This window comes from Mustela erminea, chromosome 18 (genome assembly GCF_009829155.1).
Source record: "Mustela erminea isolate mMusErm1 chromosome 18, mMusErm1.Pri, whole genome shotgun sequence".
Taxonomy (NCBI): Eukaryota; Metazoa; Chordata; class Mammalia; order Carnivora; family Mustelidae; genus Mustela; species Mustela erminea.
In genome coordinates, this window is record NC_045631.1 from 28,707,802 (window position 1) to 28,724,761 (window position 16,960).

The window sequence follows — 16,960 nt, forward strand, 5'->3', positions numbered from 1 at the left end:
ATTATTTATGACAGAGATAGCGAGAGAGGGAACGCAAGCACAGGGTAGCTGGAGAGGGAGAAGCAGGCTCCCCGCTGAGCAGGAAGCCTGACTGATATGGGACTTTATACCAGGACCAGGCAGATGCTAAACGACTTAGCCACCCAGTTAAGCCACCCACGGCCTTAATCTGAATTTTGAATAGTCACGTGTGACTTGTGGCAATCATTTTGGACAGTATAATTTTAGACTGAGGAATTAAGAATTCAGTCTGTAATCTGAATTTTTTTGTAATTGACGTATTAAGGTAAAAATAAGTTGCAAACCATACTTTTCATTGAGTCTGTTGTTTTAGTAGTTTAGTAGTATTGTTGTTTAGTAGTATATGGTATGAATATACTACTATATATAATATGGTATATATAATATGGTATGAATGATTGTTAGCTCTGTTTTGAGGAATGTTTGTTAGATAATTTCTTTTTTTATGACTATCTTCCTTCACTCTGTATGATGTCCTAAGGTTTATGCATACTGTAGCATAGGTCAGAGTTTCATTCCTTCTTAAGGCTGATGAATATTCCATCGTGTACATGTATCACATTTTTTTTTTTTAAAGAATGATTTATTTATTTATTAAAGATTTTATCTATTTATTTGACAGAGATCACAAGTAGACAGAGAGGCAGGCAGAGGGGGTGGTGGAAGCAGGCTCCCTGCTGAGTAGAGAACCTGATGCGGGGCTCGATTACAGGACCCTGAGATCATGACCTGAGCTGAAGGCAGAGGCTTATTAACCCACTGAGTCACCCAGGTGTCCCTTATTTTTTTTTTTAAGATACTATTTATTTATTTGATAGACCGAGATCACAAGTAGGCAGAGAGAGAGGAGGAAGCAGGCTCCCTGCCGAGCAGAGAGCCCAATGCGGGGCTCAATCCCAGGACCCTGAGACCATGACCTGAGCTGAAAGCAGAGGCTTTAACTCACTGAGCCACCCAGGCACCCCAGTATCACATTTCGTATATCCGTTCATCTGTCGATGGACATTTGGATTGCTTCTACTTTGGGGCTTATTGTGAATCGTGCTGCTATGATCATGGGTGTTCATCTTTTCTAGAACTGCCTTCAATTTTTTTGTATATATACCCAGAAATGGTATTGCCGGATTATATGGTAATTGTGTTTTTAATATTTTGAGGTGTAGTCAGCAAATAAAATTGTTAAGGTACTTAAAGTGTACAACATGATGATTTGATATTATGTATACATTGCTAAAAGTTTCCCTCTGTTGATTTAACTAACACTCATTGTCTCACATTATTACCTGTGGAATGTGCTTATATTAAAAAATCGTCTCAAAGTCTTGAATCAGAGTATATGTATATTTTTTTTTTCCAGTGCTCCACTCCAGCTGCGAGAACTAGTAAACTGTCGTTGGGCAGAAGAAGTAACACAGCAGCTTGATACTCTTCAACTCTGCAGTCTTACCAAACATGAAGAAAATGAAAAGGACAAGTATGCCCTCAATTTCTTTGTTTAAGTATTTCATAGATGTTGCCATATGGTTTTTTATTTTTTAAGTTTTTATTTATTTATTTGACAGAGTGCTAGCAGGAGGAGTAGGAGAGGGAGAAGCTCCCTGCTGGGCAGGGGCCAGACTCTGGGCTCCATCCCAAGACCCTGGGATCATGATCTGAGCCAAAGGCAGACATTCAATTGACTGAGCCACCCAGGCATCCCTACTATATGTTATATTAATGACACTATTGAAAGTTTCTCTCTCAACTGACTGAGCCATCCATGCACCCCTACCATATGTTATTTTAATGACACTATTGAAAGTCTCTCTTTTGTTTTATAGGTAAACACTTAAGTATTTTTCTTCTGGCATGGTGTGGGTATCACTGTTTTGAAAGACCCTTCTAACTTTTGATTGGCTTCTTTTATGAGAGCCTCTAATAAGAGGAGTGCAACTGCTAGAGGCCTGTTGGCCCCTCTTGCCTTGGTTTGCTGTAGGTGTATATGGGCCACCGATAAAGAATTGTTCTGATAAATTTCCTATATTGTAAAAGCTGTGTTCTAAATTTGGTAGTGTGGAAATCAGGGTAAATGAGCTTCCAGATAGTATCTAATATGCTGTTTTTTTTATACTTTTATTTCCTTTTGGTATTCAGATTACTTACAAATAGAGAAATATAAAATGTAGACCTGTTAAGGTATTTGAGCTCTGTGTACTTCATTAGTGAAGCTTTTTTTTTTTCTTTTTTAAAAATTTATTTATTCTATAAGAACACACAGGAGAAGGGACAGAGGGAACGGGAGAAGGAGAGAAGCAGATTCCACACTGAGCGTGGAGCCTGACACAGTGCTCAGTCTCATAACTGTGAGATCATGACCTGAGCTGAAATCAAGATTTGTATGCTCAACCTACTGAGCCACCTAGGTGCCTCTAGTGAGAAGCTTTTTCAGAAATGCAACAGTGTGCCCCCCCCCCATTTTTTTTAAGGTTTTATTTATTTGAGAGAGAGCACAGAGGGAGAGGGAGAGAGAGAAGCAGACTCCCCACTGAGCAGGGAGCCCAATGTTGGGCTCAGTCCCAGGACCCTGAAACCATGACCTGAGCCAAAGGCAGACGCTTAACTAACTGAACCATCCAGGTGCGCCCCAGTGTGTGTTTTTTATAGGCAACAGAGTTTATTTATTTGACAGAGAGCACAAGTAGGGGGATCAGCAGGCAGAGGGAAAGGGAGAAGCAGGCCCCCTACTGAGCCTGTATGGGGCTTGATCCCAGGATCCTAGGATCATGATCTGAGCTGAAGGCAGATGCTTAACCAGCTGAGCTACCTATGAGTCCCAAATTTTTTAAAGTGTATTAAAATACACATTGTATAAAATTTACTTAACCATTTTTAAGTTTACAGTTCAGTAGGTGTTAAACATATTCACATTGTGTACTAATCCCCAGAAATTATTCATCTTGCAAACCTGAAGCTCTCTACCCATTAAACAATAACTCCCCATTTCTCCTACCAACCCAATGGTGGCATCCATCATTTCACCTTCTGTTTCTGTGAGTTTGACTATTCTAGATTACTCATGTAAGTAAAATCATAGAGTTTTGTGTTTTTGCTACTGTCTTCCTTGACTTTACATAATGTTTATATCAGAATTTCCTTCCTAAGGCCGATTAATAATCCATCATGTATATTTATCACATTTTGTTTTATCCCATCTGTTGATGGACATTTGGATTGCTTCTACTTTTGGGCTGTTGTGAACCGTGCTGCTATGATCAAGGGTGTTCATCTTCTCTAGACCTTACCTTCAATTTTTTCTTTTTCTTTTCTTTTCTTTTTCCCTTCCTTTCCTTTCTTTCCTTTTTTTTAAGATTTTTAAGTAATCTTTACCCCACAATATGGAGCTCAAGATCAGGAGTTGCACACCCTACTGGTTGAGCCAGCCACACACCCCTTTTTTAGATATATACCCAGCAGTGATATTGCTTGATTATATAGAATTCTGTTTTAAATATTTTGAAGAATTTCCATACTGTTTTCTATGGCCGCTGCACCATGTTACATTCCCACCAATGGTGTATAGGATTCCAGTTTCTTCACATTCTTGCCAACACTTGTTTATTTTTTTGATGGTAGCCATCCTAATGGGTATGAGGAAATACCTTGTGGTTTTGATTTGCATTCATCTGATGATTTGAATGTTGAACATTTTTCATAATGCTTATTGGTTATTTGTACATTTTTGGAGAAGTAGGTCTGTTAAGTCCTTTGCCCATATTTTAATTGTGCTTTTGGGTTTTTTGTTGTTGTTATTGTTGTTTTTCTGTTGTTGAGTTGTAAGAGTTCTTTATTATATTTTGGATATTAACTCCTTATCAGATATGTGATGTGCAAATGTGGTCTCTTACTCCATTGATTGCCCTTTAACTTTGTTTATTGTGTCCTTTGATGTATAGAAGTTCTAATTTTTTAAAGATTTATTTATGTATTTTAGAGGGTGTGCAAAAGTGAGAGAGGGAGAGGGAGAGAGAATTCTCAAGCAGAGACTCTCCTGCAGACTCACTGAGCTCGGAGCCCAACACAATGCTTGATCTCACCACCATGAGATTACAAACTGAGCTGAAACCAAGAGTTGGATGCTTAACTGAGTGCACCATCCAGGCACCCCAGAAGTTTTAAATTTTGATATAGTTCAGTTTATTTTTGGCTCTGTTGAATGTGCTTTTGGTGTCACGTTTAAGAAATAATTTTGAAATCCAGTATCATATAGCTTTTCTCCTGTGTTTTCTTCTAAGAATTACATTATATGAAAACATATAAAATGTATATTCATTTGCAAATCTTTTGTTGTAGGATCAAAATCTTATCTTTGATTAGGTCTTATGACCTGTTTTGAGTTAAATTTTGCATATGATAAAAGCTAAAGTGTTTTGTCTGCTAGGGCTGCCATAACAATACCACAGGCTGGGTGGCTTAATAACAAATTTATTTTCTCATGGTTTTGGGGCTGGAAGTTTGGTTTCTGGTGAGGCCTTTCTCTCTGACTTGGTTTAAGTCTCTTACTCACTGTGTCCTCACAGGGCCTTTTCTCTATTTGTGCACACTTCTGTTACCTTTCTCTTCTTGGACAGCCCAGTTTTGTTGGGTTCGGATACCACCCTTAGGATCTTGTTTAACCTTCATTATCTTCTTAAAGCCCTGCTCTCTAAATACATTTATATTAGGGCTTCAATATAGGAATTTGGGGAGGATACAATTCTTTTCATAACCAGTTGCAAATTCACGTTTTACTTGTGGATATCCATTTTAAGGGGAAACTCATTTAAAATTGAGTTGTTCATTTTTTATGCAGATATAGTATCGCATTATACAGTTCCATGTGTTTTGATTATTGTTAGCATTGGCCGTATGTGGGGCAAATTTTGTATATGTATACATGTTCATGTAGGTATAGACTCATAATGTGATTTGCTCAAAATGTAGTATGATAGAACATCTATAGTGATGCAAGAAAATGATCTATTTATGCATTATTTAACTAATCTGCATTTTTCACAATTGTAAAGTCTTTATAAATTAATGAAACAATACTAAAATTTTTGTATGTACATGTGCTTTTTTTAGCTTAATTTCTAGAAGAATGGAATGCATTTTATATATGTTTCCTGAGATATAATCATTTAAAATTGACTGACCTCAGGGTGCCTGGGTGGCTCAGTGGGTTGGGGCCTCTGCTTTTGGTTTGGGTCATGGTCCCGGGGTGCCTGGGATCGAGTCCCGAATCGGGCTCTCTGCTCGGCAGGGAGCCTGCTTCTCTTTCTGCCTGCCTCTCTGCCTACTTGTGATCTCTGTCTGTCAAATAAATAAAATATTAAAAAAAAATTGACCTCAATCAGAAAAACAATTATCATATGATCTCTCTGATAGTAATTTGAGAGGCAGGGCAGGGGTTGTTGGGGGTAGGGAAGGAAAAAATGAAACAAGATGGTGTCGGGAGGAAGACAAACCATAAGAGACTCTTAATCTCACAAAACAAACTGAGGGTTACTGGGGGGTGTGGGTGGGTAGGGATAGGGTGGCTGGTTTATGGACATTGAGGAGGGTATGTGCTATGGTGAGTGCTGTGAAATGTTTAAGTCTGATGTTTCACAGACTTGTACCTCTGGGCAAATAACACAGTATTTGTTAATTTAAAAAAAAAATTGACGTGTTTCCCAAACTTAGGAATTTGTTGAAGTAATTACATTATAATTTAATTTATTTAAACTATATTTTCTTTTCATAATATATAGATGTGAAAATCACCATGAAAAACTTAGTGTATTTTGCTGGACTTGTAAGAAGTGTATCTGCCATCAGTGTGCACTTTGGGGAGGAATGGTAAGCAGAAAAAATTTAGCATATTACTTTTAGCTAGAAATACTTGTTTGATTTAGATAGAAAGTAATATTTTACTGTGCTTATAGAATGAAATTTAAATGCATCTGATTTATAGCAGAGGTATCATACCACAGCCTTCCTCTGTAGGAGATGTTGCTGTGGAATGTGTGACCACTTACATAAATATTTTAATTGAAAACATATAAAATGTATATTCACTTGCAAATCTTTTGTTGTAGGATCAAAGTCTTATCTTTTTTTTTTTTAAAGATTTTATTTATTTATTTGACAGAGAAAGATCACAAGTAGGCAGAGAGGCAGGCAGAGAGAGAGGAGGAAGCAGGCTCCCAGCTGAGCAGAGAGCCCGATGCGGGGCTCGATCCCAGGACCCCGGGATCATGACCTGAGCCGAAGGCAGCGGCTCAACCCACTGAGCCACCCAGGTGCCCCAAAGTCTTATCTTTGATCAAAGGCCAGTTGATATGTCCTGGCCATACCAGTTTTGGTTTTCTTTAAAATGGAACAACAACTTTCAATATTGTGAAATAATACGAATGCAAACATTTGGATCCTTATGGGTTTTTTTTCCTCTTTCTATTCTAATTCAAAAGTAGTTCTTTAAGGCATTATACCTTTTATCAGGTCTAAAATATTCAAGTTAGTTTTCCTGGAAACAGTTTTTTATTTCACAGTTGTATCTTTTGTTTAACTAATACTTAATTAAACTGTATACTTATGTAATAGGTATAATTAATGTAAATAGGCTTGAAAATAAACATAATAGGTTCTTGGTGGGGAGAGTTAGTTATAGTGGGAGCAGAAGTTGCTAGACAACTAGACATCTGTTAGCAATAAGAATTGATCATTCTTGGGGTGTCTGGGTAGCTCAGTTGGGTTCCATGCTGGGTATGGAGACTACCTTTAAAAAAAAAAAAAATCATTGTTTGGGCTTTGGCATAGTTTAGGAAGAGAATGACAGGCATCTTGGTTGAGTAGAGTTCAATTCAGAGAGTATTCTGTTAAGATTTGAAAACTAATGTGATACGTAGAAAAAAATTGAATTCTTACAATTTAGTACTTAAATATTAACATATTTAACTATGTTAATATTAATATAATGTTTATATACTATATATAATATGTTAATATTAATAACATTAACATAAATAGTAAGAAGCAATGGAAACATTCTTTTTCATATTTAAGTGGACAGGCAAAAATCTACATCTTTTTTTATCTTCAAGACCATGGTTAGATGCTTTGGTTGGACAAGACCATTCTGGGAAGAACTTAACTGTTAATAGGCAGTTTGTTTGTTTCTTTCTTCCTTCCTTTCTCCTTCCCTCCCTCCCTCCCTTTCTCTCTTTCTCCCTTTTTCCCCTCCCTTTTTCCCTCCCTTCCTTCCTTCCTTCAGATTTATTTGTTCATTTTAGAGAGAGAGAAACAGCATAAGTGGGAGAGGGAGAGAGAATTCTAAGCAGACTCCATGCTGAGCACAGAGCCCTATGCGGGGCTTGATTTCATGACCTCAAGATCATGACTTGAGCTGAAATCAAGAGTGGGATGCTTAATTGACTGAGCCACCCCGTCATCCAGGAAGGAGTTAATTTTGCAAATAGTGAAAAGAACTATAAGGATATGAAAAAAGCTAGTGCTGACCAAGAAGAGAGTGGCAAATAAAGTTGTGTCATATGGTTTCAGCCATGGTTAAAGATTTTGGTTCTTTCTGATGAATATAGATTTCTAGATTAAGTGTAAATGTTTATTGCTAAAGTTTTTTTATCTGCAGTCTTTAAGGATTTCCTACATGGGCCAAGTGATTTTAAGTAAATTCTCCTTGATTTTAACAGTAAAGACAGCCAAAAAAATTTCTTGTGAAAATATTTACCACTTTATTAATACTCATGGAGTGCTGATAAAGAAGTAGAATTGATTGAGGTAAAAGAAAATGTTCTAAAACTATTTTTTTAAATTTAAATAGCATGGTGGACATACCTTTAAACCTTTGGCAGAAATTTATGAGCAGCATGTTACTAAAGTGAATGAAGAGGTAGCTAAACTTCGTCGGCGTCTAATGGAATTGATCAGCCTAGTTCAAGAAGTGGTAAGACTGCTACTGAAAGATCATTTTCCATTTTACAGTCTAGCCTATGTAATATATATTTTTTATAATATGAATCAATTATGTTGAAATCAAGATTTGAAAATCTGTAAGATACATTTATAGTCCTTTATACCAACTTCAAACTAGCTGAGAATTTGTATCCAAACTCCTGGCCTTGTTCCACATTTGGAGCCAGAGAATTGCCTTTTCTTAAGCAGAAATAGAAAATGAATGTGTTGAATAAGTTTGTTTGATACAGAGTCAGTAATTGACTCCTAAACAGTCAGTATTGACTTTTGCAAAGTAATTAAATCATTCATTCTTTGGACCCTCAGCTTTTGGGCGTGTTTTTGCTACCAGTGAATGAGCTATTTCTGATGTTTTGAATTAGAACTCTTTGGAATTGAAAGAGTAATATTTAACCCTACTCTTCAGATACTTTATGGGTCAAACAGCTTTGGCGAGGTATTTACCATTTGTAATATTATTTATATGGGGAAATGTAATAAGTTTTAGACATTTAAGTACTGAATATACTTTTGGAATTTATTTTGTTTAAAGGTGCCAGAATGGTAGTTAAAACTAATGAGGTTTGAGGACCATCCCTAACTTAAGATGTCTTCATTTTACCCTTTCAGGAATCAAGGTTCTATAGCCTTTCTTATATAAAAAGTAATATGAGTTGCATGTATGCTACCTACAAAGTAATTTTAGAATGTAAACAAGTTGAATGACTTCTCTTCGGACTTCTCTACCTTTTTTTCTATTACTTTTTTTTGACAACGTAATTTGGTCAGGGAGGGTGTTCTAGCATTGAAATTCTCATTGTATTTATAATAACAATAAGTATAGGAAAGATTGTTTTCTACTTCTGGTGGTATGCTTTTATGAAATCTGCAATGTACTCTGCAATCTTTCTTCTGAAAAAATTTAAAACTACGTAAACTAGAGTAGATATGGCTTTTGAAATTTTTCATTTGTTTCAGGGTTTTGCATGATGTGAACCTGGCATCGGTGTATACTTCTATTTTTGAACAATTTTTTTTTTTTTTTTTTTTTTTTTTTAAAGATTTAATTTATTTGGCAGAGAGAGAGATCACAAGCAGGCAGAGAGGCAGGCGGGGGGCGGGGGGAGGGGAAGCAGGCTCCCTACTGAGCAGAGAGCCCGATGCGGGACACTATCTTAGGACCCTGGGATCATGACCTGAGCCGAAGGCAGCGGCTTAACCCACTGAGCCACCCAGGTGCCCTGAACAATGGTTTTTTATCAGAGATATGATTGGGGCTTTGAGTATGTGTTTTGTATATGGCACCTAACCAATATTTTTTAATATCTTTCACTGTTAAAAGAGCATTTACTTTATTATGTTTGTTTACATTTAAAAGTTTTGTTCCTGATTCATTTCAGTGCACAATTTTTAAAAAAATATTTATTTATTTATTTGACAGACAGAGATCACAAGTAGGCAGAGAGGGTTGAGGGGAGGCAGGCTCCCCGCTGAGCAGAGAGCCTGATGTGGGGCTTGATACCAGGACCCTGGGATCACGACTTGAGCTGAAGGCAGAGGTTTTAACCCACTGAGCCACCCAGGTGCCCCTCACTGCACAATTTTTTTAAAGCAGTGAGTTTCCTATGACACATAAGTAATTAAAAAGTATTATTGGGTTTCACCTTTTAAAGAGGAAATCAACTGACTTTAAGAATAATTGCAGTGATTGCAGTAATGTCTGTTTGCTTTTGTTTTAAAAATTGTTCATTTTTTTGTTTTTTGTTTTTGTTTTTGTACCTGTTTATCATCTAGGAAAGAAATGTGGAAGCTGTTCGAAATGCAAAAGATGAGCGTGTTCGGGAAATTAGGAATGCAGTGGAAATGATGATTGCACGGTTAGACACACAGCTGAAGAATAAACTCATAACACTAATGGGTCAGTGTTTTCCTATGTTGTTAGAATATGTGGTGCTTTGAGCCTCCTTGAGATTCTTTCTTGAAAGAGTGAAGGTTGGTGAGTTGTTAATAGGCTAGGAAAAGATTGCTTTCAGAGGTAAAAGTTCCACCTATTAAATGTTCCTCTGTATCAAATAACATTACATGTAGTTGATATCAATTTCCACTAAACTCATGTGTATGTATGCTTCTAGCTCGTTAGACTAGTGATTTACAAAGAAAATGGCCTGATGTGGCAATGTGCCTGCCTTGTCATCATGTTTTTTTTCCCCCCCTCACCATGTAAAGCAGTTTTTTCCTTCTCTAGTTATTCTGTAATAATAATTCCTTATTCCTGTGTGTTTCCAGCTTCTTGAGACTATTTCTGTCTGGGCATTTTTTTTTCTTTTTAAGCCATTAAATTCTGGGAAAGAATTACTTCAGTAGAGTTGATTGAGTAAAAAATGTACTTTTCTAGATATTTAGATTCCTTTGGAAGAAATAAAAACATTAATTTCCTTACAGAATATATTGTCATTATGTATTCCTAGATGAATTTCGTAGACCTGAATTGTAATTTGTCTAAAATTGTAGTTAGGATTGATTCTGAAATCCCCTTGTCAAAAGCTACTACAGTGTTAGATTGAACCTTCTGAAGCTCTGGGAAAATTTTGTAGGGTAGCTGTAGTGAAGCTTTATTTACTTGAAATTGATTCCTTATTAATGACTATATTCAATGAAAGTTAATTTCATTCTTAACCAGTAATGAGCCTGAGTATTGGTGTTTTGTTTTTAAAATAGGTCAGAAGACATCTCTAACACAGGAAACAGAGCTCTTGGAATCCTTACTTCAGGAGGTAGAGCACCAGGTGATGAAATAATAAATGTAATGAAATAAAGTCTGTTCACAGGCTTTAAAAAAATGCATTTTTGGACAGGATTATGGAAGACCAGATGATTTGGAGATCTATGTGCTATGTTGGGAATTTTTATGAAATAGGAATTGGCTGATTCTGTTCAAGTTTTCTCGGTCATCTTTGGGAACAGGATAAAATTAATAAGATTTAATGTGTTTTGTAGGAATGCAATTATTTAATATTTCTGTTAAGGAAATTTTTATTAAGTACATTTCTGTTAAGGAAATTTTTATTTAGTACCAAATATATAACTGGCATTTTTTTAGGTGTTCAGAACATAGCAGTAGACAAAATGGCAAAAATGTCTGCCCTCATAGAATGGGGTAGGTGAGGGGATCCCTGGGTGTCGCAGTTGGTTAAGCGTCTGCCTTCCGCTCCGGTCATAATCTCAGGGTCCTGGAATTGAGCCCTGTGTCAGGCTCCCTGTTCAGCGGGGACCCTGCTTCTCTCTCTGCTTGTGCTCTCTCTCTCCCTGACAAATAAATGTAACCTAAAAAAAAAAAAAAAAAAAAAAAAAAGGAATGGGGTAGGTGGGGATGGACTACATAGGGAATGAAATAAAGTGTATAGTGTTAGATAATATTTGATATGTTCTGTCTTATTTTTGGTTTTGGAATTCTTGAATTTCTCTCTTTGATATAGCTATTTCCTCAGGTTATTCTTTTAATTATCATCCTGGGGATTCCATTTACTTCTTTCCATTTCCATTTTTTTTTTTTAATATTTTGTTTATTTATTTCAGGGAGAGAGAGAGCACGCACAAATTTGGGGGGGCAAAGGGAGAGCGAGAAGAGGGAGATAGGCTCCCCTCTGAGCAAGGAGCCCATCTCCACTGGACACCAGGCCAATCCCACGACCCCAGCCAAAGGCAGATATGTACCTAGCTGAGCCACCCAGGCGCCCTTTTTTACTATTTCTTGGGTCAAATTCCATGTTTCCTGATTTCCATGGCTTCCTCTCTTTTGCTTTACTTAATTGTTTTAGTATCACATATCCTCCTTTAGTTTTCCTGAAAGGTTAATCACGACACAGTTTTCTTTGTTTTGAGAGAGACAGCAACAGTGAGGGGCGGAGGTGGGGGCACAGGGGGAGAGAGAATCCTACGGAGGCTCCATGCATAACGCAGAGCCTAATGCAGGGTGCATTTTCACAACCCTGAAATCATGACCTGAGCTGAAATCAAGAGTCAGATGCTTCACTGATGGAGCCCCCCAGATGCCCCTCAGAATAAGTTTTTTGAGACTGCATGTCTGAAAATATTTTTATTCAGTCTTTATACTTGATTGACAGCTTAATAGAATTCAGTACCTACTTTCATTTAAAGACTCTTGTTTTTCTTTTTAATATTCTCATTCTTAATTGTGCATGTTCCCCTATTCCAGAGACCGTTTTTTTCCCTCCAGAGAATAAACTAGCACCTTTCTGCTGGAGTGTTGGAACAAATTTAAACCATCTATGATGGAATAGGGGCAGGGATCTGAGGATCTATGTGCTTTTTTTTTTTTTTTTAATAACTTTATTGAAGAATAATTGACAGTAATTGGCATGTATTTAAAGTGTATAACTTGTTAGATTTTGATAAAGTATATACCTGTAAAACTGTCACCATAGTCAAAATAGTGAACATATTTGTTATCCCCCCCAAATTTCTTTGTGCTTCTTTATAAATCTCCTGCTTCTCCCCACAGTTCCTTCCCCAGGCAACCCCTTTGTCTGCTTTCTATCACAGATTAATTTGCATTTTTTAGAGTTGTATATAATTGGAATCATATATTCATATAATTCACTTCTTTCAGTCAGCGAAGTCATTTTGTAGTTCTTCATATATCCGTTTTTCTTTCCTTTTTAATTATGGGTAGTATTCTTTTGTTCTTTTTTTTAAAATATTTATTTATGTAAATAATCTTTATACCCAATGTGGGGCTCAAACTCATGACCCCAAGATCAAGAGTCCCATGCTCTTCTGACTGAGCCAGCCAGGTGCCCTGTGTGTATGTGTGTGTGTGTGTGTGTGTGTGTGTGTTTGTAATATATATACACACAGGTTGTAATGCATATGCCACGTTTTGTTTTTCTTTTCAACTGTTTATAGTCATTTGTTGCTTCCTGTTTTGGCTATTACACATAAAGTTGTAATGAACATTATGTACAAATTTCTATATGGACATAATATTTCCTTTTCTCTTTGGTCTGCTTAAGCTAGAATGACTTGGTAAATTGGTCGGTGTGTGATTAACTTTTCAGTGCCTGCCAACTATTTTCTGAAGTGAGTGTACCATTTTTATTTCCATCAGTAGTCTATGAGAGTACCAGTTCCTCCACATTATTACCAACACATAATATACTCAATTCTTTGAATTTTAACTAGTGTCATAGAAGTGTGATAGCATTTTGTTATGTCTTTAGTTTGCATGTGTATTATAACTAATGACATTAAGCAGCCTTTCTTGAACTTAAGTTGCCATCTGTGTATTTTCTTTGTTGAAGTATCTATTCTGATCTTAATGAAGTGTAAATTATCAGTTTATTCTTTTCGTGTCATAGTTAAGAAATTTTAGGTAGTCCAAGATCATAAGAAGTTGTTCCTGTGTTTTCTTGCAGAAAACTTGTAGTCTTAGCTTTTACATTAGGTTCATGGTCTTTTAAAAATTATTTATTTATTTTTAACCCACTGAGCCACCCAGGCGCCCCTATTTATTTATTTTTAATGTGAGGTATGAATCCAAGGTAGTTTATTTTTTGTATATTGTTATCCATTTTTTCCACCACGATTTGTTGAAGACCAGCATTTCTTCACTGAATTGTCTTTGCATCTCTTTAAAAAATTAGTTATCCCTCTATATACATTGGTTTATTTCTGGACTCTGTTCCATTTATTTATTTTTAATGACAGTACTACACTCTTTTCATTACTGTTGTTTTATAATAAAACAGGAAATGTTAGCTTTCCAGCTTCGCTCTTCTTTTTTTTTAGAGTTGCTTTGCATTTCATTGCAGGTTCTTTGCCATTTCTATATGAATTTTAGAATCAGCTTTTTAATTTGTTCCAAAGAGTTATGGGGTTTTGATTGAAATTGCATTGGATCTGTAAATCCTTTTAGGAATATGTAACATCTTAATACTGAGTCTTTATTCATGGAGACTCTGGGTCTTTTGTAATTTCTCTCAGCAGTGTTTTGTAGTTTTCAGGATACAAGTTTTTCACATTTTATGTCCGATTTATTCATTATTTCAGAATTCTTGGTGCTATAGTAAATGGTGTTTAAAAAATTTTAATTCCTGATTTCTTGTGCTTGTGTAATTGATTTTTGTATATTCATCCTGTAACCTTCAATCTTGCTAAATTAATTAGTTTTAGAAGCTGTCTTGTAGATTCCTGGGGTTGCTTGTAGATAGTCATGTTGTCTCTAAATATGGACAGTTTTCTTTTTGATCTGCTTATTATTTAGTTCCTTGTCAGATTTTACTGACCAGAATTTCCAGTATAATGTTGATGTAAGCATGATGCTAGCAGTGAGTTTATTGTAGATACTTTTTTCTTTTTCTTTTTTTTTTTTTAAAGTAGGCTCCATGGCCACTGTGGAGCCCAGTGTGGGGCTCAAACCCACAACTGTGAGATGGAGACCTGAGCTGAGATCAAGAGTCAGATGCTCAACCAACTGAGCCACCCAGGCACCCTTATTGTAGATATTCTTCATTAGGTTTTGGAATTCTGTTCCTCTTTGATGAGAATTTTCATTAGGAATGAATGTTGGACTTTGTCACATTCTTTTTCTGCATGTATTAAGATTATCATATGGTTTTCTTTTTTCATTCTTTAAATGGATTAACTTTTTTAAAAAAGATTTTATTTATTTGTCAGAGAGAGTGTGCACAAGCAAAGGGGCTGCAGGCAGAGGGAGAGGCAGGCTACCCTCTGAGTAAGAGCCAATGTGGGGGCTCCATCCCAGGATCCTGGGGTCATGACCTGAGCTGAAGGCAGCTGTTTTAACTGACTGAGCCACCTAGACGTCCCATTAACTTTTTTAAAAACTATTTTACCAACTTCGTACTTCTGAGATAAAAAACCCTGGTTTGGTTAATGTATTGTCCTTTTTTTTTTTTTTTTTTAATATTTTATTTATTTATTTGACAGAGAGAGAGAGATCACAAGTAGGCAGAGAGGCAGGCGTAGAGAGAGGGGGAAGCAGGCTCCCCGCCCAGCAGAGTGCCTGATGTGGGGCTTGATCCCAGGATCCTGAGATCATGACCTGAGCCAAAGGCAGAGGCTTAACCCACTGAGCCACCCAGCCACCCCTGTATTGTCCTTTTAATGCATTACTGGATTTGATTAAGATTTTGTTTAGAATTTTTGCATATTTTTCTGCTTGAGGGATATTAGAGGATAATTTCCTTTTCTCAAAGTATTTTGTCTGGCTTTGTTGTTAAAGTAATGATGGCCTCAAGGAATTTTAAACTATGCCCTCCTCAGTTTTCTGGAAGAAGTTGAATAGAATTGGTTATGGTTCCTTTAGAGGTTTGACAGAATTCACCAGTGAAGACATTTGGGCCTTGTTTTCTTTGTGGAATGGTTTTCAACTACAAATTTAATTTCTTTTATTGATACAAAGCAGTTTATATTACTTATTTCTTATTCTTATTTTTTCTAGAGTGAGGTCATGGGGTGGGGAGGGGCAAGAGGGAGAGGAAGAGACAGTCCTAAGCAGACTCCACACCTACTTGGAGCGGGCTCAGTCTCACAATCCTCAGATTATGACCTGAGCTAAAATAAAGAGTCGGATGCTTAACTGACTGAGCCACCCAGGTGCCTTTATAGTACTTATTTCTTGAGTGAGCTTTGGTAGTTTGTGTCTTTCAAGGAATTATCTCATTTGAATTTGCCAAATTTATTGGTGCAAAATTTATGATATTCTCTTGTTATCCTTTAACATTTGTAGAATGCTGTTATCACTTCTTTCTTTCCTGATAATGGTAGTTTTGGTTTTTTCCCCTGATCAGTCTAGCTAGAGGATATCTATTCTTGTTGGTATTTCCAGATTAAGCTTTTAGTATTTCTCTATTGTTTTTGTTTTCTATTTTATTGATTTTTGTTTGGATCTATTTTTTTTTTTTTTTTGCTTTATTTGTGTTTTATTTGCTCCTTCTAAAATGTTAAGATGGGAGCTGGTATTAACCAATTTGAGACATTTGTGTTCACAATACTTTTTTCCTTTGTGATTTATTGTTTGACCCATAGATCCTTCAGAAATGTTACTTAGATTCCAGATATTTCTGTAATGTCATGAGGTTAAGGTGGTTGGTGATGATGTGTAGGTCTAGTATATTGTTATGAATTTTCTATCTACTTGTTTTATTATTGAGAGAGGGCTCTTGACATTTTCAGCAGTAGTTTTGTATTTGTCTTTTCTTTTGGCAGTTCTGTCAGTTTTTGCTTCATATATTTTGAAGCCTTAGTATTAGGAGCCTAACAATCTAGAATTGTTGTATTCTCTTGATTAATTTTCCCATGATCACTGTGAAATGACCTTCTTTATCCTCATAACATTTTTTGCTTTGAAATCTACTTGATTTAAAAAAGTCATTTCATCTTTAACTAGTGTAACTATGACATATTTTTGCTGACATTTTATTTTTAATGTATTTATTTCTAAGTGTTTAAAATCTGTGTTTTGTAGGCTGCATACAATTTGTTCTGGTCTTTTATATCCAGTTGGACAATCTTTGACTTTTAACTGGGATGTTTAGGATGTTCCCATTCATTGTACTTATTGATGTGGTGAAGTTTGAATCTGAGATCTTGCTGTTTGTATTCTTTTTGTCTTATTAGTTTCTTGTTCACTCTTGAATTGAAATTTTTTTTGATGTTAAGTATATGGATTAATCAGAACTTTAAAAAAAATTCTACAGTGAACTACTTAATAAGACCTAGATCTAGGAAATGATGAGGAAATTAAAGTGGGGGAAAAAGCATTACTAGTGATGAAAAGTAACACTAACAAAAAGGGAACATTCTATCATAAGGATAAGATAAGACAGTTATGATTTTGTATTCTAGGATAAACTAAAAAATCAGATACTTTATGCAATTATAAGATTTTGATAAAATCACTATAGTAATAAAAATAATTTTTAAAAGC

The 16,960-nt window shown here is 36.0% G+C and overlaps 1 protein-coding gene across 11 annotated transcripts in view; it reads left to right on the forward strand.

The window, feature by feature from the left end:
• Positions 1-16,960, forward strand: part of TRIM37 (tripartite motif containing 37) — a 180,276-nt gene that overhangs the window by 57,143 nt on the left and 106,173 nt on the right. For 10 of the 11 annotated variants that reach the window (XM_032322412.1, XM_032322415.1, XM_032322413.1 and 7 more), the window contains 5 exons: positions 1,379-1,495; positions 5,790-5,877; positions 7,859-7,981; positions 9,784-9,907; positions 10,708-10,775. In XM_032322412.1, the coding sequence (XP_032178303.1) occupies positions 1,379-1,495; positions 5,790-5,877; positions 7,859-7,981; positions 9,784-9,907; positions 10,708-10,775 (520 nt within the window). Of the gene's footprint in view, positions 1-1,378; positions 1,496-5,789; positions 5,878-7,858; positions 7,982-9,783; positions 9,908-10,707; positions 10,776-16,960 lie in introns of those variants that run through there. The other variant, XM_032322422.1, reaches the window with a different exon arrangement.